At 38.3% G+C, this 16,756-nt stretch overlaps 2 protein-coding genes across 9 annotated transcripts in view; one reads left to right on the forward strand and one right to left on the reverse strand.

Moving 5' to 3' along the window:
• fhod3b (formin homology 2 domain containing 3b) overlaps window positions 1–2,815 on the forward strand; it is a 115,309-nt gene extending 112,494 nt beyond the window's left edge. For all 7 annotated transcript variants that reach the window (XM_026939908.3, XM_026939909.3, XM_026939910.3 and 4 more), the window contains one exon: window positions 1,043–2,815. In XM_026939908.3, the coding sequence (XP_026795709.3) occupies window positions 1,043–1,125 (83 nt within the window). In that variant the 3' untranslated portion in view covers window positions 1,126–2,815. The remainder of the gene's footprint in view (window positions 1–1,042) is intronic.
• A 1,765-nt stretch (window positions 2,816–4,580) lies between these two features.
• On the reverse strand, window positions 4,581–16,335 carry rxrbb (retinoid x receptor, beta b). 2 transcript variants are annotated; one of them, XM_026939890.3, is made up of 11 exons: window positions 16,094–16,335; window positions 14,927–15,119; window positions 14,622–14,763; window positions 14,168–14,347; window positions 13,276–13,433; window positions 11,549–11,678; window positions 11,136–11,232; window positions 9,508–9,549; window positions 9,143–9,234; window positions 7,897–8,002; window positions 4,581–6,483 (listed from the first exon to the last, which is right to left on the reverse strand). In XM_026939890.3, the coding sequence occupies exons 2-11, from the start codon at window positions 15,071–15,073 to the stop codon at window positions 6,345–6,347; spliced, it is 1,233 nt and encodes a 410-aa protein (XP_026795691.1). In that variant the 5' UTR covers window positions 15,074–15,119; window positions 16,094–16,335; the 3' UTR covers window positions 4,581–6,344. The 2 variants fall into 2 exon arrangements, with proteins under 2 accessions (XP_026795691.1, XP_026795692.1); XM_026939891.3 differs by lacking the exon at window positions 16,094–16,335 and adding an exon at window positions 15,779–16,050.
• Between the last annotated feature and the right edge of the window lie 421 nt (window positions 16,336–16,756).

Here is a 16,756-nt window from a genome sequence, read left to right on the forward strand (position 1 = left end):
CAAATAAAGGCCACTTCATTAATATTCTGCAGGGGAGTGAGAGGGAATGGTCAAACTTTCTGCGGGAGAAGGCAGGATTGGTCACAATTTCTGCAGAGTGGGAGGGAGTGGTCAAACTTTTTGCAGGAGTGGGCAGGATTGGTCAAACTTTTTGCAGGAGTGGGCAGGATTGGTCAAACTTTTTGCAGGAGTGGACAGGATTGGTCAAACTTTTTGCAGGAGTGGGCAGGATTGGTCAAACTTTTTGCAGGAGTGGACAGGATTGCCCAAATGTTCTGTGGGAGAAGGCAGGATGGGTCACACTTTCTGCAAGAGTGGGAAGAATTGGCCAAACTTTCTGCAGATGCAGGTAGGATTGGTCAAACTTTCTGCGGAAGTGGAAAGGATTGGCCACAATTTCCGTGGGAGTGGGTGGAATTAGTCAAAGTTTTTGCAGGAGTGGGAGGGATTGGTCAAACTTTTTGCGAGAGGAGGCAGGATTGGTCAAACTTTTTGTGGGAGGAGGCGGGATTGATCACACTTTCTGTAGAAGTGAGCAGGATCGGTCAAACTTTCTGCTGGAGTGGGCAAGATTGGTCACATTTCTGCAGGAGCATGTGGGAGTGGTCAAATGTTCTGCAGGAGTAGGGGAGTTTGGTTAAACTTTCTGCAGGAGCGGGTAAGGTTGGTCAAGAGTGTCTACGGGAGTGGATGGAAATGGGATTTGGAAAAAAAAAATCATTCCAGTTCATACCTCTAACTGAGCGCATACTTTATTTTCGATAGCTTTAGTGCTTATACTTCAGTACCAAGTATCAACTTAGTACTTTGAGAACCACAGGACTAGATTTAACTATGTTCATAAATTAAATCTGTGCTATGATCATACACAAGCCCATAGATTTTTTGTACACTAGAAGAGATCTCTGACTGCAAAAAAGAGAGAGAGAGAGAGAGAGAGAGAGAGAACCCCTGCTCGTATGTAACAATTGTTTTTTTAGGGATAATTGACTAATAAAAAAATGTGTTCATGAATAACATAAATGTTTATTTTCTTCTGCAGTAAGAAGAACACTGAAGAATGGGCTCACCCCAGAGGAGGCACAGGCTCTGGGATTAGCCAGTGGCTCTGAGATGCAAGTGTGACACAGAATAGATTCTAGCAGCTCAGGGTGTCAACACACACACACACACACACTTCAAATCTCGATACACCTGATCCTGGCCACTGCAACCTAAGCATGCTGATTGAAAGACTGATATTTCTTAATACCTACCACTTTTACTGCATTTTTAAAAGACAAGCACAGTATCAGCTGCCGTTCAACCTTCTAGTACACAAACCTCTAATACTTACACAAACGCACACACACTTAAACTCCTGTAGCCCTGTTAGTGAAGAACGAGTTCTCTACAGAGACAAACGTACTAGTATTTCTTACCACTGTGGCCTTGAGTGCGAACCCAAAGATCAGTGCTTTTAACAAGGCCGATCTCTTGCACCCTGGTTATCAAATATTAGCCATTTGGTGAAATCTTGCCTGCTTTGGTTAGTAGCACATTCATGTCCAATGGAAACTGCAGAGCACAGATCTATAGAAATCACTGACAGATATCAAGGGGTGATTCTCTCTGCACTGCTGTGGTATTAGTGAGTTTTTTTGCACGTTTTTTTAATTTGATACAGATTATAGATTGAGCCTGAGATTAAACGTGATCAGCAATATGCAGCAACATACACATGTGTCTGATACACAGTGCTGACCTACAGCACCTTCTGCCATTTGTACTGTAGTCCATCTGCTAAAAGTGGTCAAGAAGAATAGGCGTAAATCTGTTTCCAGACACAAATCAACCCTAGTCTTAGCCCAAGAAGAACTGCCATGATGTTAACTGTTATAAATTCAATTTTAATTCAATATCGTATGATGCATGACAACTATACTTGTGGCATTCGGTCATGACGTGTGTTTTGGAAACAGAGGGATGTGGTCTCTTCAGCACAGCAGCACTCTGGTTTTAGAGGTTTTTAGGAGGAACACTTAAGTGTGATTTGGTTACACAAAATCACGAAATGTCCATTCTCTAGTGTGAAACCCAAAACATTATTCTGACAATCCACACAGCTGTACTACACGACCCAGTAGTACCCCCCAGCACCTTACTATGTGTATCATGTCATTTTAAAGCAATGTCAAGTATTAGCAAGAAGAAGTATCTTTGTTTTTGTCTGTCTTCTTCTCAGATAATCGAGTACTGTAAAATGAAAATGAACTAGAAATCTAATGTAGAAACTAAATGTTCCCTAAGAAGACAAATGCTGTATAATTGTGTAAATCTCTTGTTTTTATTTTTGCATCTGTTGCATTTGTATTTGTATAGAATAGTGTATTATAGGTCAGAAGCAGTGTTATTCTGTGATAATTATAATTTAAGAAAAGTAAGCAAGCCATGCATTGTTCAAAACTAAGAGAAAGCGGGCGATTTGAGTCAAAGGGAGCTTTTGTGATGTTAGATTGATGCTCAGCGATGTTTGCTTTTATGTAATATTTGTTTTTTGTTTTGTTTTGTTTTTTTTTTCATTTTTGCACAAACTTGAAACATGTTTGGTCCTTTATCCCACCCACCTTCCACTCCTGCTCAAAAGCCTTTCAAGATCATTGCACTTAAGTACATAGAATTGAGTCATGTCCAACCTTTTGCTGCAAGTGCCATAAAAAGTGGGTATCGAATGAGTACCAAGAATGTGAATTTATCTTGTTAATACTCACAGCGAAAAAGTATATACTGTATACAAATCTTGCAATAAAAAGCTTTTATGAAGCATCCAGAGAAATGCTGGTCATGTCGAGTGTTTTCATGCAGACAATGCAAAGAAGGAATGGACACATAAATTTCAGTACAATAACTGTAACTACACCTCGAAATATAATCATTAAAATACTTACTAAATCTTATTTCTGCATTAAAATATGAAGCCATTTAACATCTCATGCTTGAAACATCATTTTCCATGAGTTATCTATTATAGACTGTGAAAAATGTATATTTTATTAACGTTCACTCAATCCTGTTACCTGAGCAATTTTTTCCCCTATGAAATGTCTGGAATATTCCACAAGTCACAAGGGAATAGCATCATGCAAATTCTGCGGTTCTCTCAATCATTTTTCTTTATTGTCAATAATATTGTGATATTGCCTGATGAGGTCACTTGGAAAGGACAGCCCTGTTAGACAAAATATGGAAAGCAATTATTAATTAAAAAAAAATATTAAGCAAATCATTAGAATGTCCTTAATGTCATCATGCAGTTAGCAGGGATGTGAGTTAATATTTTGCATATTTGCAAATTCTATGTTTAAAAAAAATCTCAACCTTTTTACTTTAATGGTTAGATGCATTTTTTTCACTGCAATGTTGAAAAAAATAAAGTTTAATTTTTAAGATTTGCAAGAACTAAATCATGGCACCACAATCATGGAATGAACCCACTAGTCCAAGCGCCTGGGACCAGAAGCTATTCCTTTATTTTTATTTTTATTTTTTTTTATTCGTGGCAGCCCAGTGGACAAGCAGGTTCAAAATCAGAGAAAACAAGTAGAACTTGATGCCTGGCATTGCCTCCCAGGCCTTCTTTCAGTTACTAATTTGTATGTCTAAAATACCCTTAAAATACACTTTAAACAGGAAGGAAGCTAATTTCACCTGTTCATCTACTAGTTACAGTGATAATTCCATATAAACCGTACAAACATTCAACCACTCTTTCTTGAGATACTGTGGTAACGAGAATCTCAGACCTACTAACCTGAAACAATAATGCCTCCACCACCTAGTGGCAGAGGCACAAGCCCTACTTCCTAGTTTGGAATAACAATTTTCAATAACAACCATTTTGATTTGGTATGTATGTTTAACTGTAATATGCTCCATGGTAGTCGTGTGGCACATCTTGATGATTTAAGTAGATCACATGATCCCATGCAGTCACCTGACAGTTAAACATAAAGACACTTAACACCAATAGATATGAAAAATATTTTGACTTGCTATGTGAACAGAAAACACAATCTTAATCTTATAGCCAAAACATTCTCCTAGCAACTTGGTGACCGTTTGTCAAGGCCACAAAGACAATGTGCAACATAAAATACTTATCAGGAATGGATATGAGCTATGGCTGCACAGTCATGCCCTCACTGGGAATTCATATACTCATTTGTTTCCCATAGTCTGTATTAACTAGTTTACCACACACTGTTACATGTTAGTATTCCTTTTAGCAATTATGTTTCTGGGCAAGAAAATATGAAACTGGCTAAGCACAGCTAATGAATTTATTATTCATCCACCCTTGGGAGGCTCCATATATTTAACCTATTTCTTGCTGTAATGCAAGGCTGGGAATGTTTTGGAAGACCAGAGCACAGCACAGCTTGGTATTTCTCTGATCTAATGCATGATTAAGGTAAAACACAGCTTGATAATTAGTTGATGAGGTCATTTGTTGAATCAGGTGCACTATGTTTAGTGCTCTGGCTCTACTATAGGCAATCTACATCATCCAGTCAATGATGGACTGAACACCACACAAGTCCTGATGTCACCAGCTTTTATTTAGGGTCGTGTCCATATGGTTCACTTGCAGTGCCATCAAGCTCCATTAAATTGAGCTCTAACGATGGAGAACCTGATGGAGGATCATTACAATCATCATTGTATGACAAATTTAGTGCAATGACAGACACAAACATGTCTAATGCAGTAAAGATGGTGGTTGTACAGGACCATACAAAACAACCCGAAGGTGTAGTAAACATTTCTGCCAATAGGGAACTTGCATTTCAAAGTCTCTGTGGTCTTCGTCCCCAAAGCTGTTGGCATGGACACAAAAATACAACAGCAAAGCAAAGATCTTACAAAAACCAGCAAGATTACAAATCTAATTGAAATCTGAGAAACACATCACTAAGAAAAAGAGCAAAGACAGTCAGAAAACTGGGATTCACAGGAAATACAGTGCAAACTAAGGTCTTTTTTCGTATTTTAGATGTACAAATCAACTAAAAGCAATGATAAAATCATTGGAATATAAATGTATATGGATTTCTGCTCTTTTGTAGCAATCACGTTTCACTGTCCCTGAACAAATGTTTGCACAGTACTAGAAATTGACGTTTGACAATTTTTCCCACTCAGAAATGAGAAGAGAATACACATTTGCATTTTAAATTTAGTATTGCTCATATTCAACTTTGTTAAAATATAACCGTTTCCTGCTTACAAGTTTCTATGTGCGTTTTCAGGGATGTAACATTAAAACAGCTATTTTTTAAAGCACCAAAGCATACACAAATATGACCCCTTTTTGGTCAAATATTTGATATTTGAACTGGTATAGTGCAGTTTACATACGGAATCATAACTCAAGTTACAAGGTTACGTGATATGTGATAAAACAAGCGTGTACTACGAAAAGAATAACTGAGAGAAAAAGCAATGTCACAAGCAGTTTACCGACTTCAGCCTGGAACACTGCAGTCATAAAGCAATGCATGGCTAATTTAGTGAACTGAGTATCCTAGTTTTTTTTTTGTTTTTTTCTTCAGTTTTCACCAAAACTGCAAACTGAAAAGAAGAAAAAAGGAAGGAAAAAAAAAAACAGTACAATGAATCAAGCATGTAAAAGATCAGACGAGCACCCATGATCTATATCTATGAGCACATGGTAAGACCTCGCTTCCCTGGAATCAACTCCAAAATATTTAACTAACATTATTTTGCGAATTGCACATCATAATGAGCTTTTCTCCAGACTTTTGTGCATTAAGTTTCATTGCATACATGTTTGGCCAGGCTAGCTTAACTGGGAGAGCGATGTCAGCTTATAGATTTTAAAACAGTTTTTCCTAACTGTTCTTTCAGTTGTTCGTATCGCCAGTCCTTTAAGGTCTGAGCTGAATAAATTAGTCCCTTAAGGAATAAAAGAAACCACACTGACGAGATGATGGAGGAGCACACTTATAGACAAATAAAGCTCAACACCCACAAGTTTAAAAGCCTTAAATGGTTTTATCAAAATGTAATCCCATGTAAGCTAGGAAGGGAACTGAAGGTTCCAATCTTTAAAAAAAAAAAAAAAAAATCCACAAGAATTCAAGACTTATGACTGAAATATAGCACCAACATACTCTAAGTTCATGGCAAGTCTTGGGTTTTTAGACTCTGTTTTGCACTTACAAAAAAGACAAACCTAGCAACAAGTGTATCGTGGACTGGAGGCTGGCCAATTGCTCAAGTTCCCCTGAGATTGAAAAGTGCAGTCACAGTGATGTCATCTCCCAGCCTCCCTCAGGACAAAGCTAGTGGGGAGCCTCCAGCATCTCCATCAGGAACGTCTCAATGGGCGTGTCTCCGATTAGCTTGAAGAAAAAAAGGTGCTCCAGACACTTGAGCCCAATGGAGCGCAATGCAGGCAGCCTGAGGAGGAGCTTAGCAAATCTAGGTGAGGAAAGAGAGAAAGGGACGAGGAAAAAAAACACTCAGTATCAACAAATTCTGTTCACCTGCCATTTCAAGTTTTTCCTCTCATGATAACGCCATGCTAATATGGACATTACATAAAGTCTATGTAGATTTATGTAAATAACATTAGGTCCTGTGTAAATGTTATGTGTAAAACATGATGGTGCACATTGACTAACTGTAACCATACAACCAAATGCAAAAGACACATCAGAATACTGACTCAGCTTTCACACTAACGCACCACAGCTGGTTGCACCAGTTGACCATGAGTTAGGGTGTAACCTTGTTATTAAACCACAGGTTGACAGTAGTTAGTTTAAAAATAGCCTGGTGTAAAATTTCTGTTGCACCACAGAAACTTAAGGTGTCGTAAACTGTAGTGCGTAAAGTGTTCATAAACTCAAAACAAAATCAAATCAAAACAAAAAGATCTGATGTTTCATCCTCATGTGTCCTTTTTTCTTGCTAACTCTATCAGGCCAGTCCCAAAGAGCAGTGAATTCTTTCTGAATGTGTGCTTGAAACTCACAGCCTTGAGACTAATCTGTACGGTAGAAGATGCTGCAGCCCAAACCATGCTATGAAATATTCTTCCGCAAGTACCTTACAACAGCATTTTCTTACTACACAGGGCTAAATCCCAAATTCTTTCATCCAACAGCTTTAAGATTATGAAACTGAAACAGAATAACTTTTGGTAAACATTTTTGGCATTTTTATTGTATTGTCTGACTATTTTTGCTAGTGTATTGGTATTTATAGGTAGTAGTACAAAAGGCACAGGTATAACTGAAAAAAGTAAATGGATTTTTGCAAATCAGTCAAAGATAAAGTGTAAAGCACAGAGCATCATCGGCTAATAAGCAACATGTTACAACATAAACAAGAAATACTAGAGCAACGATCCTGGAGTACTGTAATGATTGTGATTATCATTACAAGAAAATGGTGATTAAAATGATCCATCTGTAATTTACACTAGTATGAGCTTGTTCTGCTGCTCATTCACCAAATTTAAAAGCATTTTTGAATGAATCCTAGTAACAAAAAATAGATGCATCCGTCTCTGACAATCTGCGTTTAAATACGCTAAATGATAGATTCAAATGTAATAATACATTAATGACGTTGCTAACTTGCTATATTGGCTGATAGTGTACAGTTGTTTATCCTATGATAACAACAAGCTGCTTTTTCTACCAGCCTCAAAGCCCTTTTTACAACGATTTTTTTTTTTACACTTGCTATCACATCTGTTCATTTTAAAAACGTGCTTCTGCACGTACCAGCAGGTTTTTGAAACGTCAGCTTGAGGCTTAGCATGGAGTAACAGTAGCTTACACTGCAAAACTTGCAAAGAGAGTTGTTGAGAAAGGCTTGGTATACCTCCCCTGCTGCTCAGGGTATTTCTGCCTGCAGTAGGCCTCTAAGGATGCATACACTCTCTCTCGCAGGAGTTCCACCTCACTCGTGTTGCTCAGACCTTTGGCATCTAAACAACAATACAGAGGAAAAAGACAGTTAGTCTGAGTTTCAAAGCTGACTAACACAGGTTACTGCACAAGCCTTAAAAAGACAGTGTTACTATAACCAAAAATCTACACTTCCTGCTGAAAAACAAATGCTGTTTTTGCACCAGTGCATAAAAACATTTATTTTCTTTACTTTTGATTCAAACTTTTGAACAAAACTTGGTTTTAAAATTCCATGGTAATCACACTGACATTTGTCAAAAACACACAATGACACTTTGTCATCAGCCAACACCTAAACAGCTAAAACATTTGCAGTACAGATCAGGTCGTGATGATAAGTGTGATATTTTGTGTATATATGATGCATGTGTGAAAATGGTGCATGTGTAGTACAAAGAACAGGTACTACAAGTCCAGAACTGCCTGAATGGAATTATTTCCAATCTAAAGGGTTTCAAATTAGCAGGAAATTTGCATGTATACACTTCATATGGCGACTCAGATACATCAAACATCATCCCGCTCCAACTTCAAACTACACATTGACAGGTGAATCAGCCAATCAGGGAGCAAGGAGAGAGTGAGCTAGTGAGTGAGCAAACAAACAAAATAAAGAAGAGAACAAATGTCCAATATAATACTGTAATAAGAGGGAAAAATTGATTCACAAGCAATAACGTTTTAGCTTTTTCTTGGTGAACAGGGAACATTTATTTGGTGGGAAACTAGTAAATGGTAAGTCAGCTAATTTATCCTAGTTGTGGAATTTGTATCTTTACCCAGCTACAGAACTCATAACCTGTAGTGACTAACAGGAGGTGATTGTGTCTTACTCAGAATTTTTTGTGCACACACTTGGTGGGTGAGAGTGAGAGTTTCTGAATGCTTTCCCTCAGCAAGTGTATTTTTCATTGAGGCATGCTAACACTCTCAGGCCATCAGTCCCTAACAGTCCTGAATTCTTTCTGAATGTGTTCCTGTTGTTAATGAGATTAATCTGTGTAGTTCTTCACAATCCATGTTATGAAATGTAGCTTATGATAGCATTTTTCTACCAGCAGAAACGAAAAATATGTCAAAAGTGAATGTTGAATGGATTTTTGCAAATCAGATATCTCTTCCTAAACCCCATAACCAGTAAGATCTGATAACTGCACCTGGGTTAAAGAGGATGATGGCTCGCAGACATCCAAGCTCAGTCTTGTCCATCTGCATATCTCGCATTTTATTTACCAACTCAGTGAGCACTCTACGGTGGGAAAGAGAAGATACAGAATGATGAGAGAGGAAGGAACAATAACGACAATTTGGAACTGCAAATCCCAAAAATACTTTTTGAGTGTTCTCTGCTTTAAACAACCATACTGGGTTAACGAAGAGATGCTGAGCTTATGAAAACTGCAAAAGATTGATTAGCATCACATTGGTGACTGACTGAATTACAGCTTACAAATCATTAGCACTGTTTAATGAACTGAAGTCAGAAGTAAAACGTGAGGAGTCTGGTACTCCTGTCAAGTACCTGTCAAATATGGCCCCCACCTCCGGGCTGCGTGCACTTTCCCTGGGGAGATATAAACAAGTGAAAAGAGGAATTATAAGTAGTAGTAGTGCATATCTCTCCTTGCGAGACAATACACGCACATCTCAGTAAAATGCTTTAATACATGAAAGCTTATGTTTAAAGCAGACAATGACTCGTTATTATCTACAGCTTTTCCACTGCAATATGAAATGATGCACTGTAAGTCAGTATTGTGAAACTGATTTTAGTTCTACTACATTTTTAGATGGTTGCAATAAACAAACCTAGAAGACTTAAAAATACCTTATGACTGCGACATTACCTTTACAATATATTAACTGAGCTAATCTCATTTGTTATACACATTAAATATCACAATGGGGAAAAATAATTCATTTCAGGAGTGCAAAGAAGGCACAGAGAAATGTGAAGAGTGAGAGAAGGAGGAAGAAATGTACAGAGCAAAGTAATAATGTTTCTAAATGATATTTTTAAGATCATTAAGCAAAGATGTGCATGTTGTATCGGACTTTATTGATGCACGGTAAACACCGTTTTTGAATCACCTGATTTTCCACGTTTTTCACACGTTCCATGTTAATCTTTTAACAAAACTGCACACAATTTAACGTTTTAAGGTGAGAAACAAACCCAATAACAACAAGCATGTAAACTGCCTGGTGAGGAGTCTTACCAGTCAGAAGCACACAACATTGTGATGTGTGCTGTGTACATGACTAGACGACCGCAAACACTATCCTAAGTGCTTGCCACACGTGGCCCGAGCTCTGCTGACTGGCAATACTGTCGATCGTGTGAGACTCGGTGCAAACACCACACCAAATCAACAGTTTTAATAAATCGTAAGCTGGGAATATTTTATTTGGAAATTTTATATGAATTTTAGCTATATGCCAGCTGTATACTACAAACAACAAAAGAATTAAATGTAAAAGAACCACTGCTGAAACGCAGTTTCAAGTATCCTCAAAAGTAACTCATATGTCTTTTTAGGAAACTTCACCGCTGAGGTGCAGAATGTTTTTGCGGGGGCTAAGAGAAGAGCCGACAGTGTGACACAAATAGAAAACAGAAAAGCACAATGATGGCAGTGAAAGCGGCAATGAAATGAAATGGAGCAAACAGGAGTCTATGGTTTTAGCTCATTTTGCAACAAAAGGGACAGAGAAGGAGGCGCACAAACATAAACCACTGTGTTGTCTTGCTCAAAAGACGTACATTTGCATCAAACTGCAAACATTATTGTTTCTCACGTCAAGATGTTTTCTTCTATTAGTTATTCATTCTTATTAAGACAATTTTGTGCTATCAATTATCAAACATGTAAATTTAACATTCAACATTATATCATTGTTCAGATAAACATGCATCACTTCAGCTGATACTTTTCATGTAGGAGGAGAGATCTGTAATTATTTTATGCAGATGAACAGCACCTGAAGTACCAGTACTAATACCTGGAGATTAATGTATAGAAATGATTGAATGATTTCTATACATTTCTATAATCAAATTTGTAATATTCTAAATTGCAATGCATTTATACAGCCTTATAAATAAACTACTAAGCTACTCAACAATAAGTAGCTGAAGTGAAGTGTCACCTGTCTCTGAGCACGTGCAAGCCTGTAGTCAGCAGAAGTCCATCCTCCACCCCGATGGAGCGGTGAGAAAGTGAGGCGATAAGCAGCTCATTCCACCCTGAAACACCGATGCAATGGGGAAGAAAAGTCCATTTACTTCTATAAGTTTTATCCTAGTTTTAAAAGCCTAACCAGGCAAAATAACTGTGCACATAATATCAATGGTGGGGTTTATATTCTAACAAAAATAGTATTTCTCCCACCAGAATCAAGTTTAATTTAAAAATTAAATAGGATAGTCATTGGTGGCATGATTATTTACAGACAAGCATATCCTGCCTCCTTGAGTAAGAGCCCTGGCTTCCACGTTATAGTGTGACAATAGGTGCTGTATGTGTAGGAGAGTAGTCTGTATGGAAAGTGAACGCTTCTACCTGCACGTAGCAGAATGACCTGGTCATCCAGAGGCAGCTCAGAGAAGTGCGGGATGCGCTTGGCCCACTCCACCAGGCCAAACAGCTGTTTATCTGCTGCCTGGCAGATGTTAGTCACTGGGTCAATGGCCTAAAGGACAGGAAGGGGGAATGAGTTACTGGATGGTTTTCATGAGAACCTTTATACTGTGATGATAGTAAAAGGGATAATCATCATATGAAGAACTTCTCAAAATTCAGGTCAAAGTGCTTTGCTACTTTACATGCATAAAAAGTAGAATAATTTGGTATATCATGAATGGAAGAGACAAAAATGAAAAGACAAAAGAGCTAGAGGCAATAATCATTAAATGTATATTTCTTAAAAGTATGATTAAAAATTGTTTGAAAATATAAGTAAAACTGTGGTGACTTTCAGATATTTGCAGCATAAATGCTCCAAAAATGATCAAAATTGAATGTATTACATTATTTTTATGACTGTTTATGAAACATTGGGCTCAGGGCCCTAAGCGACTGCTTCCACTGCTTGCTTATTAGCTAGAAATGGCCTGGGTGTTGGATATTAGGACTTGATTTTAAAAATCACTCTAACAATACAGTGAGAATTATTAGAGACAGGCAGCCAGTACAGCACTGCTAAACCAGGTTATGATGGCTGATCTGTTTTAGTCAGGATGTAGACACTAGGCTTGAGAAGAATGACGATGTTAAGAACTTTTGTAATGTCTATCAACTCGTGGTGTTGGCAGCTTTTAAGATCGACAAAAATAAACTGTGTTGTATCTCATCATGTGCGTTTCCTTTTAGCCTACTTTATACCCTATATGAACTACAATAGCCTTAATAACCTTAACTTACTTCAAACAAAACATTTTTCCCTGATGCGTCTTAGGTTCCCTTGTCCGTGATTGCCAAACAGATAAAGCCGTGCTAGCCTTTCACACGAAATGTGCTCACAAAACATGGGGGCTTAAATTATTAAAATGAAACAATGTGTTGTTTATCAGGGTTATTCATTATACAAGAATTCAGGAAGTATCTCTGCTGCTGTTCAACACAGCACATGCGTGCTTAGGTTATATAATTTTAATTCAATTTAATAAACAAGCTTATTTACAGCTAATAACTTGTTTGGTAACTGTATAGTCCCATCTTCAGTGTACAGGCAATTACTCTTTTAAATAAAATAAAATAAAATAAAAAAAAAAATAAATAAAAAAAAAAAAGCCAACAACCAACACCTACAGCTGACATGTAACCCTCTAACCATCTTCCGTTTTTTTTTTTTTTTTTTTGCTGTAATGATTTTCATTTGCCTATCACAATGCAAACACTATTATTATAGAAATATAAAGCACTATTTATTTTTACAATCATTATTGATGAAGCAGTTTTCATTCAGAGCTGGAGTTGTTTACTATTCAGTTAGTTTAGTTGCATAATCTTTCTTAAAGGACAAGACAAATGTGAAGTGCTGTTTGTTTTTGCTGTCTGTTAAAGGGAACCAAGGACTACCAAAAATATCTGTCAATAATGGACCTTGTAAAACTGAAGAGACATTTTTATTCTTACATGATATAAAATTAATGGGCCTAACTTTATACGGCCCAGTGCAAGCTGTAGGACCTTTCTGGTGTGTGAGAATTCGAGCCACCACAACAGTCAAGTCCAAAAGTAGATCTCCTCTAGAGCTCACTATTAAAAACAGTAAGATAAACACTCACAGCACCAGTAGAGCTGCTTGCAGAGTGCAATTCTGTCTTGTGATCCACAGCTGTCTCAGCTTCCAGGATCTTCTCCACAGGCATCTCCTCATTGGCTGCAGTATTACAGTCATAATCTCCATCACGGTCCTTATTCCTCTGCCGCTCCTCCTGAACAGCTGTGGAGTGCAAGGAATAAGGATTTTCATAAATCAGGTGTGAACTGGGTTCACCATAGAAAAAGCTCTCCCTGCTGTTTTCCCCCTTCACCTACTCATTTTTGTCTTCTTTTTATTCGCTGAGGAAAATGTGATTACTTTTTGTTGTATATTTGGAGCAGGAAGGTAAATTATTATTCAGGTATCATTTAGGCTGTCTTGGAAAAAAAATGTTATTTACAAAACACTTTCATGTTGCTTGTTCTCAGCAAAAATAACACCATTATACAGAATTGATACACACATTCACACAGTAACAAGCAGCGCTCACTACAAAAACAGTAACGAGGAATGCACACGAGATTAGGCTTAGAGATTTCATTAATATAGACAATGTTTAAAAATAAATTTAAAAAAAATATCAACCAATTACACGCATCAGCTGCATAGGAAATTCAGAAATAGTGTGATTCCATGGTAAAACTGCAAACCTGGCAACCCTGGTCACTGGCAATTTATCTATGTTGTCCGCGTCACACTATAAATAATGTGTAATGTGGCCACATGCTGATGTGGTGGTAGTGGCAGGATCATAAAACACATCTGACCCTGTTCACACGTGTACTTCGCGCCATGCACTTATTATCCGAATCTTAAGGTCAAGTCTGAACAGGGCCAAAAAGACCAAACCAAGATAACAACAAACAATGGTATTCCCATGACAGGATGATGAAAGCATGACTCAAAATACACACCCTCTCTCTTCATGCCCATGGCTAGGCACTTCTGGTAACGGCAGTACTGGCAACGATTGCGCTGGCGCTTGTCCACGAGACACTCTTTGCTGTCTCTGCAGATGTAGCTCAGGTCCTTCCTCACGGTGCGCTTAAAGAAGCCTTTACAGCCCTCGCAGCTGTACACTCCATAGTGCTTCCCTGAACAAGAAACCACAAATTAGTGAGCAAAGAATTAGTGAGGCAGGATTAATGTTACTAAGCATCTTGGATCATTACTAATCCTGGATCATTATTAAGATTTTAGTATATATTAACAAAGATCAGTTTTACGCAATGTACTGGTGAGGTACTAAGTCATAAGCCAAAACAAATGCCATAGCAGTGAGTAAGCCAGTGCTAAAATTACCTGCTTGATTACAGGAAAAAAATCTTAAAGCCTCTGTAAACTGGTATGTCCTTCCTAAGTACTCACCAGAGGAGCGATCCCCGCAGATGGCACAGAGTCTTTTTTGGGACAGCATTGGCCCAGTGCCTCCTGGAGACTTCAGGACAAAGGATGGCTTCACATCGTCAGAGCTGCTGACAGTGTGCAGCTCAGACATCGAGGAGTTAATCTAAGAGAAGCACAAAGACAAGTAAATGGGGTGGGGGGTAATGGTCAACTCATTGTCCTCTATGACCTCAGTGTGGACTAAGGACACTATGAGTTCAGTGCAGAAATTCATTTCAGTTTTCATCCTATGGGTATTTTTGTGCATGTAGTTGACTGTAGCCCACCTGCGGGTTGCTGATGGGTCCGTAACCCACCGAAGGAGTCACTGGCACACCCGGAGAGCCAGTGGATGAACTGATGACAGAGAGGGGGGAGTCCAGGGAACTAACAGGGCTACTGACGGCCGAGGTGGTGGGCACCAACGAGTTCATAGATGCAAGCCAAACTGGCCAATTTAGAGGAGACTACTGGTCTTCACTATTAAAGAGGAAGAGAATAAGAATAAGTGCAAGTAACAAACACAGCATACATTTGATTAAAGAGTAGGTTATAATAAAGACTTTGCTGTTTGGCTCCTTAAACTGAACAGCTGGTTTTCACTATTAACTGGTTAGAAATCTGGAGAAAGCCTGGGTGCCACACTGATAGCCAGCTCCTGAGCTCCTGCTTCCTCTGCACTGGACTTCACTTTCCTTGACTGACTTTACATGCAGTGTTAGCTGACTACTGCGGTTACAAAACCCTCGAATGTTTGTTTACCCATCTCGTAATTATAAAAAAGAAATGTCGTGCTAAATCTAAAACCTTGCAAACGTCAACATCTGTCGGCATTCCTTCGAGTACAATATGTAAAACTTTTCCAAATAACTAACTACATGCGAGATGAAGGGAGAGCAGGAATGTCAACAAAAATGGCCGAAGAGGCCTGCGCGTCCAACAGCGCCCAGCGCTATAGCTAGCTAGCTAAGATTTTTCTTTTAAAGTGTGTTTCTGTATCATCAGCAGGCTGTTTGGTCAGACCTGATTACAACCTAAGTAAAAAAAAAAAGAAAAAAAGAAAAAAAAACTTTAACATAAAAGTGAAAGACAGCTTTTGCACATCTGTTTAAGTGTAGCTAACATAAGGGGCACGTTACCTCTCAGCGCAGACAACTAGCTAGCCAAGCTAACCCAGCTAGCGCTATCGGAAATTCACCCGAATACAGAAGAGACGCTACGACGCACAACGCACTTCACTTATGTGAATGTTTTCCTGCTCCGATGGCTATCCTTTAATCCAAACGAATATATATAGAGAAAAAAATAAAAAAATAAAACAAACAAACCGTACGACGCTGACTAGCTATCAAATGCAAACGCCACCAACAGTGTTAAACTCCCTAGCAACCAAGCTCTGCGTGTATGCTAGCTAGCGAGCCTACCAAACAAGCTTAGCACAACTATTTACTTACCTGTTAAGTTATGCAAACATTTGCATTTGCCTTGTGGCTAAAAACCACATAAGGGGCGCTCGGTGATCCGCTACAGAATTTAAATGATCTATAAATAATTTACAGGTAAAATATTTATTTTACCAAACACGCAATATGAAGCGAATGTTTTGCATCCGGGCAAGTGCCTGGTTAGTCAGCCCCCTAGTGGCCAGAGAGCGCATTTCCCCTCTGCGAGCCAGCCACGAACAGCCAGCCATTCTCTCCACACGCTTACTACAAACAGGCAAATCAGGGGAAGCTTTAAATCCTGTTTGTAGACAGGTTATCTCTGGTTAACTGTGCTTTAAGTGACCAGCCAGATTTATTTCACTGATGGTAAATAATAACAAAACAAACGAGGCTTATGTAGTCAGTTTCATAAATATTCAGTAATTACTGATTTTTCTAGCAGCAGAACCTGAGCTCAATAATAAAAAAAAGTACAAAAGTAGGCACTTTCCTACTTCAAAGAGTTTTCTATCTATCTATCTATCTGTCTATCTATCTATCTATCTATCTATCTATCGAGCTATGTTACTCTTATGTTGTTATATACTATATACTTATACTACTGATGACAGTGAAGACACAATATGGCAACTCCATCATTATAAACATAGGAAATAAACCATAATTAACAGT

Source organism: Pangasianodon hypophthalmus, chromosome 1, assembly GCF_027358585.1.
Source record: "Pangasianodon hypophthalmus isolate fPanHyp1 chromosome 1, fPanHyp1.pri, whole genome shotgun sequence".
NCBI lineage: Eukaryota > Metazoa > Chordata > Actinopteri > Siluriformes > Pangasiidae > Pangasianodon > Pangasianodon hypophthalmus.